The sequence below is a fragment of the Callithrix jacchus genome, chromosome 5 (assembly GCF_049354715.1).
Source record: "Callithrix jacchus isolate 240 chromosome 5, calJac240_pri, whole genome shotgun sequence".
Classification (NCBI taxonomy): domain Eukaryota; kingdom Metazoa; phylum Chordata; class Mammalia; order Primates; family Cebidae; genus Callithrix; species Callithrix jacchus.
In genome coordinates this window covers 152517080-152535205 of record NC_133506.1, presented here as the reverse complement: position 1 = coordinate 152535205, position 18126 = coordinate 152517080, and the positions used below count along the sequence as shown (strand labels likewise).

At 42.1% G+C, this 18126-nt stretch overlaps 1 protein-coding gene across 17 annotated transcripts in view; it reads left to right on the top strand.

Moving 5' to 3' along the window:
• STARD13 (StAR related lipid transfer domain containing 13) overlaps nucleotides 1–18126 on the top strand; it is a 554175-nt gene that overhangs the window by 415747 nt on the left and 120302 nt on the right. Inside the window, exon 1 of one of the 17 annotated variants that reach the window (XM_017973040.4) lies at nucleotides 5625–5868. The exons of the other annotated variants lie outside the window; for them this stretch is intronic. Within the exon in view, the coding sequence (XP_017828529.1) occupies nucleotides 5814–5868 (55 nt within the window). The 5' untranslated portion in view covers nucleotides 5625–5813. Of the gene's footprint in view, nucleotides 1–5624; nucleotides 5869–18126 lie in introns of those variants that run through there. 17 annotated transcript variants of the gene reach the window in all.

Sequence of the window (18126 nt, the reverse complement as noted above, 5' to 3'; positions counted from 1 at the left end):
TCTCAGCAATCTGAAGCATTCAGTACTAGAGTGATTCAATCTTCAAAAATCAAAAGGCACTTTGAGTTCCCCACAATGCCAAAGAGAAAGCACAAATTACTCACAATTTGTAACGAAAACAGTAAGTTTTCAAAATTTTAGGAGACTGGAATGAGCTATAAGGCAGCAAGGCATAGGCATTATGTATTTATGTGAACTGATTCAGCGGGTGTTTTTTTCTTTTTGCCCCCAGTTGGGTCATTTCTGTACTTTCTCATTCAAACTGTGAGATTGGCCTGACGTTAGTTTATCCATGGAACTCCCCCGCCCAAGCACGCCTGCTGCTCTAGTAAATGTGCTAATACAGTGTTTCTCAAACATGCACTCATGTTAGAATCACCTGGAAGCCTGGTCAAAGCACAGATCACTGTGCCCCACACACAGAGTTTCTGATTTAAGAAGTCTGGAGTGGACCCAAGAATTTGCATCTGTAGCAAGTTCTCATGTCAGAGACATGCCTTACTGGCCAGCCATACATTCCGTCTTCTGAAAGAAATGATATGATTCATTCTCAGAGACATGAGAACTCCTTGCCTCACAGTGTCCTCAAGGCCTCAGGAGTTTTTACACAGTGCCCTTTGACAGGGCCACCAGATTTTGCTGGTAGCTCTGTTTCTAGGCCAAAAAAAAAATACGTAACAGCTGCATTTATTAAGTACGTAGACCGAAACACCTGAAGAAGTATTTATGCCCTAACAACTTAGCAGCTATTTTTTAAAACACTTTTACATTGAAAGAAAAGTGTAAAATTTTATTTCATTAACACTCACCACAATTACTTAATAATGCGATGTCTGCACTGGCCGGACACTGCACTGTCTCTCAAACCCGGGAATCAGATGGGCTATTGCCAGCCTTATTTTCTGTTTCACATTGATTTTCATGGAGCACCTGCTTTTTATCACTGCATCTGCCAAAAATCCAACTAGATATGGCTTCATGGAAAGGAATGTTGTTGACAGGATCTCATGTTGAAAGCATGAACTACTTTGGACTAGTAGTTTGCCCAACGTCTGACAGATGTCCAGTGTTGCTTGTGAGCCTCTCAGAAATTTAAAAAAATATCCCAGGCCTCCTGTATGAGTTTGCTCCAGTGTCCCAGAGTGCCCTGGTGCACATTTGGGATCTAGGGGCTCAAGCATTCCTGATGCTTGTTTGAAGATGCCACTTTGAAAACCACTGTACTAATGGATCCACAAGAGCAGAGGAAGGAGTTTTCTGAATGTTTTTTTACATTTTCTGTGGTAATACGAAAGGTCCTTAAAATTTTGAAAAGGAAGAAATGCAGATAAATACATACAAATTCACCACTAATGACTTTTTATTTCTATAGCAGAAGAATCAGATATGGGAGAAATTAGAGAAGGGATAGAAATATCAAAAGGAGTTGTGTGCCATCATTGTTACGAATAATTTACAAAGCAATTTTTATAACCTTTTTAAGTCATAACTAATTAAACCTGGCAATCCCAGTGAGCCAGGTAACAATTATTTTCCTTGCTTTACACACAGGAAACTGATATATTAGATTAGGTGACTCGCCTCAGGCCAAAGGAGGCAGAATGCTGAAATCACAGTATTTTCGCTTTCATCAAAAAAGGTTACAAGAAACTGGACTATCATTTCATATCATCAAAAAAAGTCTCTCAAACTTCATCGTTAATTTTCAGGAAAATCCTGTAAGGTGGGTGAACATCAAGTAACGCCATTTTCCTAATGAGAACTCATGGCCAGTTGTGGCCTTGTGTAAGGGGAATGTCAGTGAAGCATCTGAGAGAGCCCATGAGTGGAAGAGAGAAGATGGCATGATGAGTGTGAAGACACAGACTTACAGAGAGAGGAAGGCTGGTTGTTACCTTTGAAAACAGCTGGGACTCAGTTCCTGTATTCTCAGGAGCATTTTCTCAAAAGAACAAAATTCAAAGCCACTTGAGGTCAAAGGGACAGAAAACTCAGCTTATGACCAGAGAAGTAGGCACCAGTCAGTAGTTCTCCATCTCAAGGGGTAGATGTTCTGCATCTGTTTAATGAAATCATTACTTCAGTAGGGGCTGGAACCAAGAGGTTCAAGAGAGTCTATTCAGACATAGCCAGCCTAGCATGTTTTTCTATTTGTACATATGCATATAAGCCACATGTGTACACAAATATGATCATAGATATCTTTGGCTCATCCACAGTGCCTGGGACAGTGAGGGCCTGGTGTATTTGATGAAGGGTTTTTTTTGCCTCCTTCACTGGACTTGTAGAAGGGCACCCCATCTACTCGGTCTGCCATGCTCAACCCCTTGCAGGAGAGAGCATGTGGACGGGGTGGGCAAGTGCAGGATCCGGCTGGCTGCTCCAGGTACTGACACGGGAGCAACCTCCATCAAGGGCCTATGTCCAGACCAGGCATGTCACCTCAAGGGGAATGCAGCATCACTCAGGTGAGGATGCCGGTAACCCCAAAGCCACAGAGGGGGTGTTACAGTGCTCCTTTAGTCCTGCCATCTGCAGACTTGTGTTAACAGCTCAGTTGCCCCCTTGCCTCCACATGTGGAGTGGCTGCTCTGCCAACAAGGGCAAAGGACTGGTGTGACAGCCTTTCTGGGTACCCATACATGATGGGTCCTGAGCTCTTGTCCAGGATCCAAGACAAATGAGATCACACAGACAGTTGAAGGATGGTGAAGGCAGAGAATTTTATTGAGCAATAAAAGTGGCTCTCAGTGGAGAGGGGAGCTGGATAGGGGATGGGAAGGGCAGGTCATCTTCCCTAAAGTCAGGTTGGCTCTTCCCTGAAGTCAGGCTGTCATATCCTCTAACAACTGAGTCTGGGTTTTTTATAGGCGTGGGATGGAGAGTGAATGCTAATTGGTTTCTGAGTATGCAAAAAATGTTTAAAGTGAAGATACCACTCAGAGGGTAGGCATGACAGTGTAGAAAACTAATTAGGAAAGAGTAGGTATATGTAAAATAGATGAGGGGTGGGAATCCATCAGAGGAAAATGCACCAAACAGGAAGACACGTTCTTGATCTAGTCTGAGGATTTAATTTGTAGCTTGGCTTTCAGGCTTTAAACTCTTTGGTTTGGAGGTGGGGTTTCACCAGGTACCTGCCGCTATCTGCTGAGGCATCTGGCTGCCTCCTGTTGCTATCACATTGAGCAGTGCTGATGTTACTGAAATGTGGGGGTTTGGTCTAGGTCTTGCTGCTCTCAGCACAGAATATCAATCACTAAGATAACAAGTATTGCCAGAGAAGAAAGCTTTAGTCAGGTGCTGCGGCTGAGAAGAATGGGAGATTGAGTCTCAAATTCATCTCAATAATGGATTAAAATTATGGGCTTTATACAGGAAAACAGAGAATTAGGGAGGAACAAGGAAGCAACTGTGATGGATGAGGGGTCTTGTGTCTCATTGTCTGGATGTGGTGATCAAGTGAGTTTCAGTCCCTTGCCTGAGGGTCAATTTCCTGAGGAAGGCACTCAGAACAGATACATTTAAGTTTCTAGTTTTAATTCCGAGGGTCAAATTCTATGTTTATGCAAAAACCTACAAATATAATTTCTATGGGACAATTGGGCCAGTTTCAGATACACATTGTCAAAGTTTCTGGAGCATGATTGCAAGATCCTGGAGGAAAAGAGAAGAGATGAGAGACTATAACTTAAGTGATTGTATTTTGACTTGTCCTGGAATATATAAGATTTAACACATTAACCAGTGATCTAGATGACAAAACAGAGTATAGTAGTACGCCTGCATCTGAGGGTTCTTCCTCACTTGTGACTCAACAAATCCCAGATAAAAATATTTGAAAAAAATTAAAAATAAAAGAGTAACAATATAATAAAAAATATATAAAATTTAAAATACAAGAACTATTTACATAGCATATTTATTTATTTAATTTTGGAGATGGAGTCTTGTTCCATTGCCCAGGCTGGAGTGCAGTGGCGTGATCTTGGCTCACTGCAGCCTCCATCTCCTGAGTTCAAGTGATCCTCCTGCCTTAGCCTCCCAAGTAGCTGATATTACAGGCCACCATGCCCAGCGAATTTTTGTGTTTTTAGTGTAGACAGGGTTTCGCCATATTGACCAGGCTGGTCTCGAATTCCTGACCTCAGGTGATCCACCTGCCTTGGCCTTCCAAAGTGCTGGATGGAGCCATCATACCTGGCCTATTTACATAGCATTTACATTGCAGTGGGTATTATATGTAATCTAAAGATGATTTAAAATATACGGGGGATGTGCTGAGTTACATGCAAATACTACGCCATTTTATATCAGGGACTTGAGCAGCTACAGATTTTAGTATGGGTGAGGGGGGCCTGGAACCAATCCCCTGTGGATACAAAGGAATGACTATATACTAATCATGAAGCTGTTAAAATCTTTAAAGTTTCAAGTAAACCTCAGTCATCTGGAAAAGTTACGGAAATGCCCCAGGCCTTCGGTCAGAAAGAGAGTCTGCCGTTTGCACCCCAGCCTTCTCCCCGCTGGCCACGTGACCAAGGCCATTCTTTAACAGTCAGTTTTCTAAGACGTAGGTCCAAGTAGAGCTCCAAAGTGAGATGGTAAATGTGAACACAGGCCACAAGTTTTTATTATGTTCCCTTCAACTCAAGATGATGTGCACGGCCCAGACCACACCCTCCCCAAACCTGCCCCTCCTCCAGTCCCTCCTTCATAACGTAGGGTTCTCCAGTGCCCTAGCCTGCAGGGCGGTGAGGCTGGCCTGAGTAGGCCCCATGTGTGTTTTAGGAGTCTCAAGAGTGCAAAGCACCAGGGCTCATACCCAGTGTAAAGAGTGCCACCCAGCCACCACCCATGTGCCAGGCCTGAGCCTCATCTCCCTGTTGCCCTGTGCAATGTGTGGCACAGTGAGAGCCTGACCTGCTAACCCAAAAAATCCTCACCCTGTCTTATGCACCAATGGCTGCTGAGTCAGCAGCTTGTGGGCCTAACCAGCCCCTCATCTCCACTCCAAGCCCATTGCCATTGAGACTGTCTTCACTGTGTCTCACCCTTGAGATCAATTCAAAGTTATAGCTGCCCTTTTTCACTAGGCCAGCCAACTGAGGGGTCTCCTGAGACACAGAACTTTAGGTTTTAAAATTGGGATGGCAGATTATCCTATATATCGCCCAACTTAAACTCTCCCTCCTTCTAAACTAGTGTCTCAGTCTCTCTAGTTGGAAGTACTATTTTCTTTCTTCCTTATATGCGCACAACATTCTGACTGTGCCTGCATCTTAGCACTTTGCGGGTATCAGAGTTCTTTCCCAAGTGTTTCTGCTTCCTTCACCAGATTCTCAGCATCTTGCAGTTACGGCTCTTTCATCCTCCTCAGCGCCTCGCTGGCACTTTGGACATCAAGGGTACTTAGAGTACTTTGCATAAACTGAACAAATTAATCATTCAGACGCAAAATGAGTAAAGACTGACCTTAGGCGTCATAATGGACCAAGTAAACAGTGTTTTAGAAGAGATAATGTGATTCTCAGATGAATCAACATGAGGATAACAGGAAATAGACTGAGATTACACAAAAGAGAATTCTTGTGCATCAAAAACAGCCCTTGACCGGAAAGGGTGATGAAAAAAAGTGGCTATAGCTTACAAAAGAAGATTATGAAAGCTCCACTCTCAAAATCATTAAACAGTGTCCCAGCATTCATGGCTGTTTGCTTAAAACGAAGATTTTTCTGAAATAAAGGGCTGGGCAAAGTAATGTTGGAGGCGGTGTTCAGGCAGGCCGCCTCCGGGAAACCCAGGGTGCCAGGATGAGTGTTCTCCATATTTCTACCGGAGCAGCCACACCTATTCTTTCCAACCAAGGTAAGATATGCATGTACTGGCTTTTTCCTGTCCAAGTTGTGACTGTTTAGTTTCAGACGTCAAGAGCGTGACGGTAACGCTAACTAGCTGCAGATGATGATCTTACGTTGTAGCTGAATACTTTTCCAATACAGGATTTATCTGGGGACATTAGACTCAGTGAATTACCATTTGCCGTGGTCTTCACTAGAGAACGATGGCTCCAATCTCCTTCTTCCCCATGTGGACGGTCCATCTGCTCCCAATAATTGCAGATTCCCTTCCAGGCCTCATAAAGTCTCCCTGTGTTCTTGCATGTCTTTGAAATGCCTCAGGCAACTGCTCTTCTCTCCAGTGGAGCGGCCACAACAGCTGTGGGATTCACTGGGGTTTGTCTCTGCTCCATTTCTGGCAGCCGGCAACCACCACTAAGCCACTCTCCAAAAAAGCCTGCAAACTGTAAACCCATTAAGGTTTAACTCCTGGGGGACAACAAAGAGAACTGCCTTTGAATGTGAGCTCTGTGTGCCTCACTGAGGCTTCTGGCACAGGGGCTTGTCTTCAGGGCCAGGGTGATGCGTAGGGAAAGTTACAAGCTTCTGAGGGAATATTTTCACAGGTTTTCCAAACAAAGGGTTCTTTCTTCCAACCCCATACAACTCTCTTTTGATTGCTAATTAACCAAAGCTAGTGAAAAACAGGCCGTTTCTGTAAATAGACGAGAAGTAGCGTGTGCGTGTGGTGTGTGTGCACACGTGTGCTCGCGTGTGCCTGCCTGGCATGGGTGATGTGACTTTGAATACTTTTCGTTTTTGTTTGTGTTTGTTCAAGGAGGCCATGAAATGAGTGAAAGTCCGTTTTGAGTTCAACAAGAGATAAAGGGATGTTGTCCTTCTGGTGCTTTTCCGGGACTCACGCAGCCTTGCAGTTGTCCTGGCAAATCGAATATGTTAAGTGTTTTGCTTTAAGTTGCCCTCTTCCCCCTTAAGTTGAGAGTAACCACAGTCTTCACCGTGGGGTCTGTTTAGGTCTGTGTCTTCTCAGTGTCTCGGCCATATCTCAACTGTCTTCCCCTGTTTGCTTCCCTGGAGTCGCTATTTAGGAAGTCCCTTCTCAGCCCATCTGCCTTAAATCACTGTGCTATTTACTTTTCCACCAAGGAGGCTTCCCTCCATTGGTTGCCTCTTAGATTGAGTTTGCATTTGAAGATCTGGAAGCTCTTGCTTTAGAAACCGGTATAGGCTGCTGCCAATTTTTATTCTGGCTGCTTCAGCACTTGGTGCACCCTTCCACCTAGTCAAAGCCCTTCAGAGTCTGACGGCCTTTTGCAATGGTGGCTGGAGTCTTCAAAACCCTACTTCTTTTCACTTTGCTTTTGTGGTGACATATGAGTAGTCTCGTAAGTTTTAATTTGGAATCTTGGAGTTTTGAAACGACGTTGCATTTCAATTATTTTATTCACACTTATGATACTTCCTATGAGGTTACGTACCCATTAGATCTTTGTCTTACTCGTGTTTAATCAGTATTTCTTATTTAATTCTGGCCTTTTTGCCTGTGAGACTACGTGATGGGGGAAAAAAGCTCTTCACAGGCCTCTAGTGGACATGTAGTGGAACTGCAGAAATCTTGGATTCAAGTGTGACCCATGTCCGAATTAGCAATCACAAACATACTATTCATTTAGTATTTAATTTAAAGATAAATATTATGCTTGGAGGCAAGGAAAATGAGAATGCTAGTGAAATCAAACTCTTGCTTGACTAACCACAGAGTATGACCAGGTTGTCCACTGTGGCCTGTTGTCCTTTGGACTGAGTTTCTTTGACTCAGGAGTCCACATAGTCTGTGTCTTATAACAGGAGCTCTATTTTAACTTGCAAAAAAATCGCAAATGAACTGTACTCTTAATTTATTTTTTATCAATAATTTCATAAAGAATGCCTGATATTTAATAGATTCACAGTTTAAATAAGAAACAATCAGTTTAAATGCTTCTTCTCAAGAGAGTTGAAAATCATATGTCTGTATAAAGGAATACATGGGGGATTAATGTGGTCCAGAGGCAACCGCAGCCTTCGCCAGAGGCTGCAATCCACCAGAATCCATCAGGGTCCCTCCCAGTCTTCGGTGATTTTCCATGAGCACTCCATGTACTCTTCTTGCTTCCGTGACATGCTTTTATGTTGCCTTTGCCTGAAATAACTCCTCCCTTCCACCACATCCCCACCTGGCAAAATTCCTCCTATCCTTACAAATCCAAGTCAAATGCTCTTTTTCATTCGCATCTCCCTTCCCCCACCACACGATAGTTAAAAACTGCTCTGCGTTGTTTTGTTTGACTGTCGCACATTCAATCTATCATTATGTTCGTTTGTAAAGGGCCTGCCTCTGCTGATGGACTTTGAGCTTCTCATATGTTGTTAGGATGGTGTCGTGCTTTGCAATATTCTCATCTTCACCTTATCCTCAGTATCTAAGGTAGCTCCTGGCATCTCGTAAAGACGTTTTCAAAATTAACTGATACTCCTCACGGTGCTTGTCCTAGGAAAAAATGGGAGTGAGGGAAGTATGCCTCATTTTGTCTTTGGACTCTAGGTTTGCATCCAGCATCTTGCCTCCCTGTTGTACCCCCTCCACAGTCATGTCCAAGTTCAAGTGATTCTAAGAGCCTAAATTACCTTCTTCACAGTATTTGGAATGTAAACCTTATCTGAAATTTAAAATGTAATGTTTTGCCCTAGTGTTAAACAAGAACAGGAATTTCAAGCAATTAGGCTGGTGAGAGAGTCGTTTGGGGGAATGGAATGCCTAGTTCTAAATATAGAGTAATGACTGTCTCTTCCCTTAGAATTGGACTGGCTTCACTCTTTGTAGAGGGAGCTTCCATGCCTCCTTTTAGATTTAACTTACAAAATATTTTCAAGTATTGGCATGGAAAGTAGTTCTGGAACCAATTAGCTATCTGTTTAAATCCACATAGGGTTGAACTACCAGGGATTGTATTTTAGCTATCTATGAGGACAATGAGATTCTGACGAGTCTGTCACTGCCAGACAGACCTTGAACTAAGAGAAAAGACTAAAGATGGAAGTTTAAAGGGAATGGCTTTATGGCTAGAGATCTGATGTTACTTTATATTGGGTTGAGCAAAGCTGGCAGGTTGTGGATGAGACCAGTTCAAAGCAACTGGTCACTGAGGCACTTTGTTATGGACATTTAAAGGTTAGGAATGAAGTTTGCTTTGCTGAAAACACTGGTTTTGCTGAATTTTCTTTGGGGCAGAGGTTATTAATCTGGTGACTTCTCTGTAAGACTTCAGAAATTATAAGAACAAATGAATATACATATACCATATGTTTAATGAAGAGAAATGTGTTAAGATCCCTGAAGTTCTTTTAAAAAGTTAAGAAGTACTGTTTTAAGACAAAGATAGGGCATGGTGGCCCATGCCTACAATCTCAGCACTTTGGGAGGTCGAGGTTGGCAGATCACCTGAGGTCAGGAGTTCGAGACCTGCCTGGCCAACACGGTGAAACCCTGTTTCTACTAAAAATACAAAAATTAGCCAGGTGTGGTGGGGTAATCCCAGCTACTTGGGAGGCTGAGGCAGAAGAATCGCTTGAACCTGGGAGGTGGAGGTTGCAGTGAGCCAAGATCATGCCACTGCACTCCAGCCTGGGTGACAGAATGAGATCCATCTCAAAAAATAAAAAAAGTAAATAAAATAACTGAATTTCAAAGCTGTTATTCAAATATCCTAACACTTATGGCAATAGCTAGCAGTAGACTTTTACTAAAGATGTCCTATACTTTTATGAGGCAAAAATGATGACAGAATTGGAATGATTAGTTGGGCCAAAAGAACAACTTGTTTATAAAAGAATGAAAAAGCACAAACAAAGTTTGTCTCTAAGAAGAAGCTGCTTGGAGCTTGCATTGGTTTGCTCAAGCTCCCATAACAAAATGCCATAGACTGACTGGCTTCAATGACAGAAACTTGTTTTCTCACGGTTCTGGAGGAAGGAAGTTCGATATCAGCATGCCAGCGTGGTTGGGTTCTGGAGAGGGCTCTCTCTCCCTGGCTTGCAGACGGCCGCCTTCTTGCTGTGTCCTCACATGGTGGAGGGAGGGCAAGCTCTCTAGTGTCTCTTCTTAGAAGGGCTTAACTAACCCCATCATGAGGACCCTACCTCATCTAACCCTAATTACCTCCAAAAGATCCCATCTTTAAGGTAATTCACATTAGGGATTAAGGCTTTAACAAATGAACTTGTGGGGAGACACACTTCAGTCCATATCAGAGCTTAACCCATTTGGTGCAAGTGTTACTTTAGTTATACAGTTTTCTAAATTTGTAATTAAATGTTACCACTAAAAGAAAATCACATATTAATATGAAGAGCTCTTTTAATTAAGGAAAAGATTTAAAGAACGCAAGGCTGTATTTTATAAAACATAAAAAATATATCAAAGATAATTGTGCCAAGGTAATGAGAAAGCTAGGTGTTTAATCCCTCTACATTTATGATATAGTGATACTTTGCTTATTCGAATTCAGCTATCTGGTAGTATCAGCTATACAGAAAAGACCTAAAAACAAGAAGCATAAATATTATATATCAGAGCTCTTCTGTTTTATTCATAGGACAGTTCCTGGCATCTTTACAACCTCGTTTATTTACTCTTACTTTACACATAGTTCTAACAAGCTTTGTTTCCAGGACTTTAGAGAATTAAAAAGTAAAAGAAGAAAGAGGGGGACTGCAGATGTACAGATGGCAGACAGAAGTGGTGACTGACTTGTTTATAGAGGAGAAGAAAATAACTGTAAAAACCCAATCTGGCTCAAAGACTCTGCACAGCTGCCTGAGGTCAGGAATGACACTATTCCCCGTGTATTTCTCAGTTTCTGGCGTAGCAGTTGGTATATGTTTGTTGAATGAATGCATGTTTTATTTGGTACCAAGAACATCACCGTACAGTCTCTGATATTCATAATGTTGTTCTTTAGTGATTAAGGAAATATTAAGTTATACATGTATATTCTGTTTAAAAAGAAAGAAGTGTATCTATTTTTAGAATATTGTCATCTAAAAGTTATTTTTTTAAGTTCAGATACTCTAATGTTAAACTTATAGGTACACACACAAACACAAAGCCTGTTATCCTGAAATATTCAGGTTTTATTGTCATTTGTTCCCAAAAAGGAATGGAATGATGTAGGCCACTTTGTAACTGCTGAATCAAAGGTCAGGTAAGCCACATATCTACACAGTGGAGAAGACTTGATTATGCTTAGAAAAGCATAGTTTTGAGAGGAAAATGTACAAAGATGGTGATTTTTTTACATCTCATATGTGTTCTAGTCAATGTTGCTGATGTTGTTTTCTGAAGGAACAGAGACCCATTCAAACTGGCTGAAGTATTAATGGTGGATGTAGTAGTCAGTTAGTTATTGACAAAATATTCTAATGTAACTCTTTTTTTGGCATGTGGTGAGATTGTATTTCTTCTTTGATATGAGGCATGGCCATGTGACTTGCTTTGGCTGCTGAAATGTAAGTAGAAGTGACATGAGTCACATCCAGGTAGAAGTTTTAAAAGCCAGTGTGTGACTGCCATGTTCTCTTCCTGTAACTGTGGTGAGACTGCTGAGATGAACAGTCCTCTGTGTTCTTGAGGGAGTAAGATGGGCTGAGCCCCCCTGCCAACCCTTAGTGGTCACAAACAGTGCTAAGTACACTTGTGTTGTGTGAAGCTGCTGAGACTTGGGAGCTATTTGTTACTGAAGCATAACTTTGCCTATACTGACTAATACAGAGTTTATTGTAAAGATACAGAATTATTCCTCAAATCTAAGAATAGGAAAGAAAATACAGCTGGGGCTTGTGGCAACTGAAATAAAACCCTAAAAAGATGAGAGCATTATCTCCATCTTATGGCTACATGGTGTCTCCTACCTCTGTTTCTCTCCAGACGTTGTGAATTACTCTTAACTAGTAAAGCTGCTTCCGCATTCTGCACATTGTCAAGTGGAACTGCTGTCTTTTCTCCCTACCAGAGATTCAAACTGTGTTTTGGGTTAGCCAATTCATTTTTCCTCAGAGTAGGAATCTATTGGCTCAATCAAGCCTATATGAGGACCTCTTGGGTCAGGTGTCCTCCCCTACTGTAATCAGCCATGGCCATCACTCAGCAAACCTGTAATCTAGGGAATTCCTAAAGATAGGGAGAATAATGGTTAATATTTAGTGACCATTTAATATGTACTGGGCACTGTTCTAAGTGCTTACGTGTGTGAACTCATTTGCCCCAGCAGCCACCATATGACATAGGTATTACTATTATTCTCATTTTATAAATGTGTAAACTGGAGCAAAGAGAAACTAAGTAAATAGCTCAGGGTGTACTCAGAGTGGCAGAGGCAGGATTTGAACACAAGGCAGTGTAGCTCCAGAGCCCATACTTTTAACTACTATACATAGAATTATATATATGATTTTATATAAATATATTTTTTGAGATGGAGTTTTGCTCTTGTTGCTGGAGTGCAGTGGCATGATCTTGGCTCACTGCAACCTCCGCCTCCCAGGTTCAAGCGATTCTCCTACCTCAGCCTCCTGAGTAGCTGGGATTCTAGGCACCTGCCACCTTGCCCAGCTAATTTTTGTATTTTTAGTAGAGACAGAGTTTCACTGCATTAACCAGGCTAGTCTCAAACTCCTGACCTCAGGTGATCTGCCCACTTCAACCTCCCAAAGTGCTGGGATTACAGGTGTGAGCCACTGTGCCCAGCCAGTATTAAGTTTTTTAAGCGTATTTCACCTGTACAACCAGAAATGTCTTACATATGAGCTTCTAAACTGTCTCCAGGTTGTTTTCAGTTTTGTTTTATAACAGCAGTATAAAAACATCATTCTTGAAGGACCAAAGTGGGACTTCTCTACAGCCTTGTATTGCGTGAACTGCTGTCCTTGGATAACTCGTTAACATCATTCTCCAGACTCTCAGACCTGCCAGCACAGGCTGGGTAATCTAGGACGAGTTGGATGACTTCCACCAAAGTTGTTCAGCTCACTATCAGATCTTAACTAAATTAATTGGTGGTCTGTTTTCAGAAATGAAATTCTGCAGTGATCTTGAAGTAGCAAATGGGTTCCTAACCCCTCTTTCTCTTTGAAAGTTATTGTATTTACCAATCACTTAATTTATCAGCGCTTCACAAGCCAGTGATCCAACACAAAATTAATCCAGGCTTAAGAAAAGTCAGCCTGGGAACAAATAAGAATTACAGCAGTTAGTCATGGGGACATGTTTCTTCTGGTTGCGGAGGTGCTCTCTCTGTGACATTATTTGTTACAAAAAGGAATTTTGAACGTTAGCTGGTTGCTGAACATTTCAAATGGCTGAGAATCTTTACGACCTTGCCATTGACACCTTATGTGGATAAAACGTATAGCTATCTTATTTCTTCTTCATCTCTAACAGAGAACTGGGAAGAAAAAGAAAAATGAAAACCCAGGAGAAGCAGACATTACGTGTGTTGTAGGAAAAGGCAAACAGAAGGTGCTTTGCGAAGTGTTCTCTAGCTGCTAATATACACTGGATGCTTATAAAGATTGCACAGGTTCTGGAATTCAGAAGACCGCAGAGCGTGGTTTAATGTTCTGCTGTTGCTGTTTTAGAATTATTAATAATTTGTAAAATTGTAGTAAAATGCATATAACATAAAAGTTGCCCTCTCCATCATTTTTAAGTGTACAGAGCAGTAGTGTTAAATCTATTCACATTCTTTTGCAATCAATCTCCAGAACCTTTTTCATCTTGCAAAACTGAAACTCTATGCCCATGAAACAACAGCTCTCCATTCTCCATTCCCCAACCCCTGGCATCCACCATCTGACTTTCTGTTTCAATGAGTTTGACTTTGCTGGATACTCCATGCAGTGTGTGTCTGTTTGTGACTGACTTTTTCACTTAGCCTTAATGTTCTCAAGCTTCACTCATGTTGTAGCATTGGTGGGAATGCCTTTGCTTGTTAAAGCTGAACAATATTTCGTTGTATGTGTGTACCACATTTTGTTTATCCATTCATCTGATGGGTACATGGGTTGCTTCTACCTTTTCGGTATTGTAAATAATGCTGCTATGAATGCGGGTATACAAATATCTCTTTGAGACAGAAGTTACCAGTATTTTAGCAAGAGGCCTGGGTTTTCATTTTGCTCTGGAGCCACAAGTTAGTGCCAGTCCTGCATGGAGGAATGGGATGAGACTGAAATGGAGACCCAAGGAGGAGCTGAGTTGGCTGAGCAGAGGAACAGAAGGAGATGTCCATTCAGATGATCAGCAGGAACCCAACTCAGTGGGAAGTGGGGGGTGCACGTCAAAGAAGGACCGATACCTTTGTGCTACTGTCAGTTTCCAGTTCTCATAAGTTGCAATAGTTTACGATGATATTATTCTGCTTTAAAAAGCAAGGAAATATTTACCGTGCTACAACATGGATGAACCTAGAGGACATTATACTAATGTCAATACATAAGCCAATCGCAATGGACAGACACTTACATGAGGCCCTAGAGAAGCCAAACTTGTAGAGACAGAAAGTCCAGCAGTGGTTGCCAGGGGCTGGGGAATGGGGAAGGGGGAGTTGTTTTTCAGTGAGGAGAGAGTTTCAGTTTTGCAAGATGAAAAGGTTCTGGAGATTGGGTGCATAAGGGTGTGAATATACTTAATGCTACTGAATTGTACACTTAAAAATTGTTAACATGGCAAAATTTTTATTCGGTTTATTCACCACAAGTTTTTTTTTTTTTACTTTTTAAGTTGATGATAAGTGTTCTCATTTCAGGAGTTCATCTGCTCTTAAATACTCTTCCAGGGCTTATCTACGTGGATATGGGGGAAAGTTTACTATTGTAATGAATGTGAAGACTATTGTGAACTCCTCTACCTGCTCCAAAGATATTAAATAAATTTCTCATCGGTTCTTGCAGTTCTCTGTAACTTTATCGCTTCATTCATGTTATAGGAGGCAAACATTTTCTGTTAATATAAAAATGCTATTCTTTTATTGTTCTTCGTTGTAGGAACAATGAATGACATAATGTAATCCATTAGAATCAGAGCCTGGATGACTTTCAGTCATCTGTTTTCTAGAGATATCAAATATGAAATGCAGTCATTTTTATAAGGGATCATTTTCACCCTTATAGTTAATGCTCATTGTCTATAACCAGCTGATTCTCATTCTCTAGAATCTAAAATAATAGATAGACTTTTTTCCATGAATTTCAGATGAATGTATCATGACCCTGAGGACACTCGTTCACTTGTCATTTTGTAAAGTTTGCTAGCCATTCGGTTTGCTGTATCAGCTGGTTTTCGCAAGAGTGTTCTCCAGTTATATGATTCAGGTGATTTACATTTGAATGCCTATTATGTGCCAGCAGTGTTCTAGCCACTGAAATATATCAGTGTCCAAGAAAAACATCCCTGCCTCCTGTTTTAATCCAGGAAAAGACAGGCATTAAAGCCAAAAAGTAAGCAGTCAGTGTGAAGGCGAAGTGTGCTGTGAAGAAAAAGCAGGAACAGGGGTCTAATTGCAACTTTTTGATAAGGGGCTGTGGGAATATCATGAAAAAGCAGTCCCTCTGCCCATCAGTATTTCAGTCTGGAATCTGCGGTTGTCTATTTCTATACCTTTCTTCTCTTTTTTTTCTTTTTCGTTTGTTTTGTTTTTAGAGACAGGATCTTACTTTGTTGCCCATGGTGGAGTATAGTGCCGTGATCATAGCTCACTGCAAACTCGACCTCCTTGTCTCAAGATCCTCCTGCCTCAGCCTTCCAAGTAGCTAGGAAGACAGGCATGCACCACCATGCCCAGGAGTCTTGCCATGTTATCCATGCTGAACTCAGATTCCTGGCCTCACGTGATTCTCCTGCCTCTTCATCCCAAAGTGTTAGGATGAGAGGTGTGAGCCTCTGCACCTGAACTATTCTTATACTTGTTTCATTTTGCACTGGGATCCGCAGATCATATAACCAGTCCTGCATGGGGGTGCAGGATGAAAGGCAGCTGGAGCTCTAAGGAGGAGCTGAGTTGGCCAAGCAGAGGAGCAGGAAGAGGGGTTCCCTCAGGATCCGCAGGAACCCACCTCAAAGGGAAGAAGCAGACACACATCCAAGAAAGATTGGTGTCCTTGCAGAACTTTTCCCTACTCTGCAGTCATGTCCTGGAACTATGGTGCCCTGCATGGTGACCATCTCCCTCACTCCATGGAAAACTATTTTTATTTATTTATTTCGAGATGTATCTACCTGTTAGCATCTTACATAGTACTCTGTAATTGTGTTTCACCATAGATATTGTGAACACAATGGTTATATTTTTAAAATTAGAAAAGGAAATATGTGCTGTAGGTTTCCAGGGCCCTTATGTGAAGAGTCATCCAAGTTCTAGGATTACCTCTAGGTTCTCTTTTAGAAGAAATAATCTTACGAGTATTCTAGGTCTTTTCTTTTAATATATATTTTATTGCATGTTAGGTTTGGGGGTACATGTGAAGAACATGCAAGATACATGCATAGGTACATACATGGCAGTGTGGTTTGCTGCCTTCCTCCCCATCACCTTCTGGTTTTTTCAGTGCCACGTTGGTCAGCATAACCAAGCAAGGAATGATGTGACCTAATTCCCATTTATCACAGTGTCCTTCCCTGTCTTAATATCAAAATCTTAATGCTGAGTCTCATGAATATATCAATTACTCTCTGTTCTTCACAGACAACTGAATTGAAGACATGTTACAATAATGCCGTCTTGAATGTATATAGTACCCCTGCTGCGTTAAGCTCTGGCAGCATTTCTTATGATGTTTGATTTCACAAAGAGGTTAAACAGGTTGCTACGAGTCCGGCAAATGAAGTGAAATGGGCATCGACATGTAGGAATAGTGTGGGCTTTGGAATTATATGCTTTGGCTGAGACCTAGATTTGAATACTGTCGTACCAGACCCTTATTCACTTCAGTAGAGATGGCACCAGGTTCAAAGGGCCGAAGGAGGGACTTAGAGCCACCAAATGAGACATAGGGTTTACTGAGGGGAACCCACATACTGAGCATTCCAGTGTTGGCAGGCTGGACAGGAGAACTGAGACCACCTGCAGAAACCATGCAATTCATGTAGCGTTTTCACTTAACACCCTTCACCTGGAAACCTTCACTTCATCCAAAACAAAGGGCCTCGATCCCCAGGACAGCCCACATTCCATGGGACAGGCCATGGGCTCAGATGTTCCTCAGAGATAAGGAATGGATCTCTGGTTGACCACTCCTGGATTCCTTAGCTTGGAACTCGGAACACACATTCTTCTTAGACCATAGGGTATTGCTCAAGTTAAGCTGTTGCTGTCAGGTATGTCTGCTATACGACAAAAAGTTGACTTCTTCTGTGTAGCTTTTCATACCACTGAATCTACGAGCTTTAGTTTTCTTCTCTGTAAAATGGAATAAACAAGATGTGTGTGAATTTGTGGGGGTGTGTAATACAGTCTTCCCCAAGCTTTGCCATTAATTTCCCTTGTCTTTCTGTTTTGAAATATATCGCTTGCCCGATTTACCTGTCCTGCTGGACTGAGGGCTTCCTGTTGGAAAGACCTGTGCTTTGTTTATCCTTGCCCCAGCAGAGACCCTGGGCTTGTAATTTTTTCAGTAAAGCTGCATTCAAACACATTTTTAGCTTAACTTTTAAAATGTTTTTCATGAAGGGTTTATTTCTGGCTTGGTGCATTCTTCTTGGAAGGGGCATCACTCCCCTCCCTTGCTCTCTTGGAGGTTTTACCTTGAATCTTCTTGTTTGGGAAGGGCCTTCTGATGCCAGCCCAGTGAGTTCATACAGCTCTAAGTGGAGGAGGCTGGGCCGCATGGTCCTCCTTGACCTGAGAGGATCTAAGGCTCCCTTCCCCCATGAGTGTCACTGTGCTTGCCCTACACGTGCAGTCAGACGTCACGGCAGCCACTCTGGCTTCTTGCCCAGAAAATAAATGCTCTCAGCGTGACATCGCTCAGGCTGACAAGAGGCATATTTGACAGGAGCAGGTTGGATGGAGAGGATTTTGAAGAGGCCAAGCAGTGGAGGTGAGAGGCAGGAGGCAGGAGGTGCTCACACCATGGAGTCACAAGTGTGGGACAGCCTCCTCCTCCAAGCCAAGTGGCGTGTCAGTACTTAGTTGGCACATGCCACCAAAAACGATGAGCTGGAAGAGTAGAA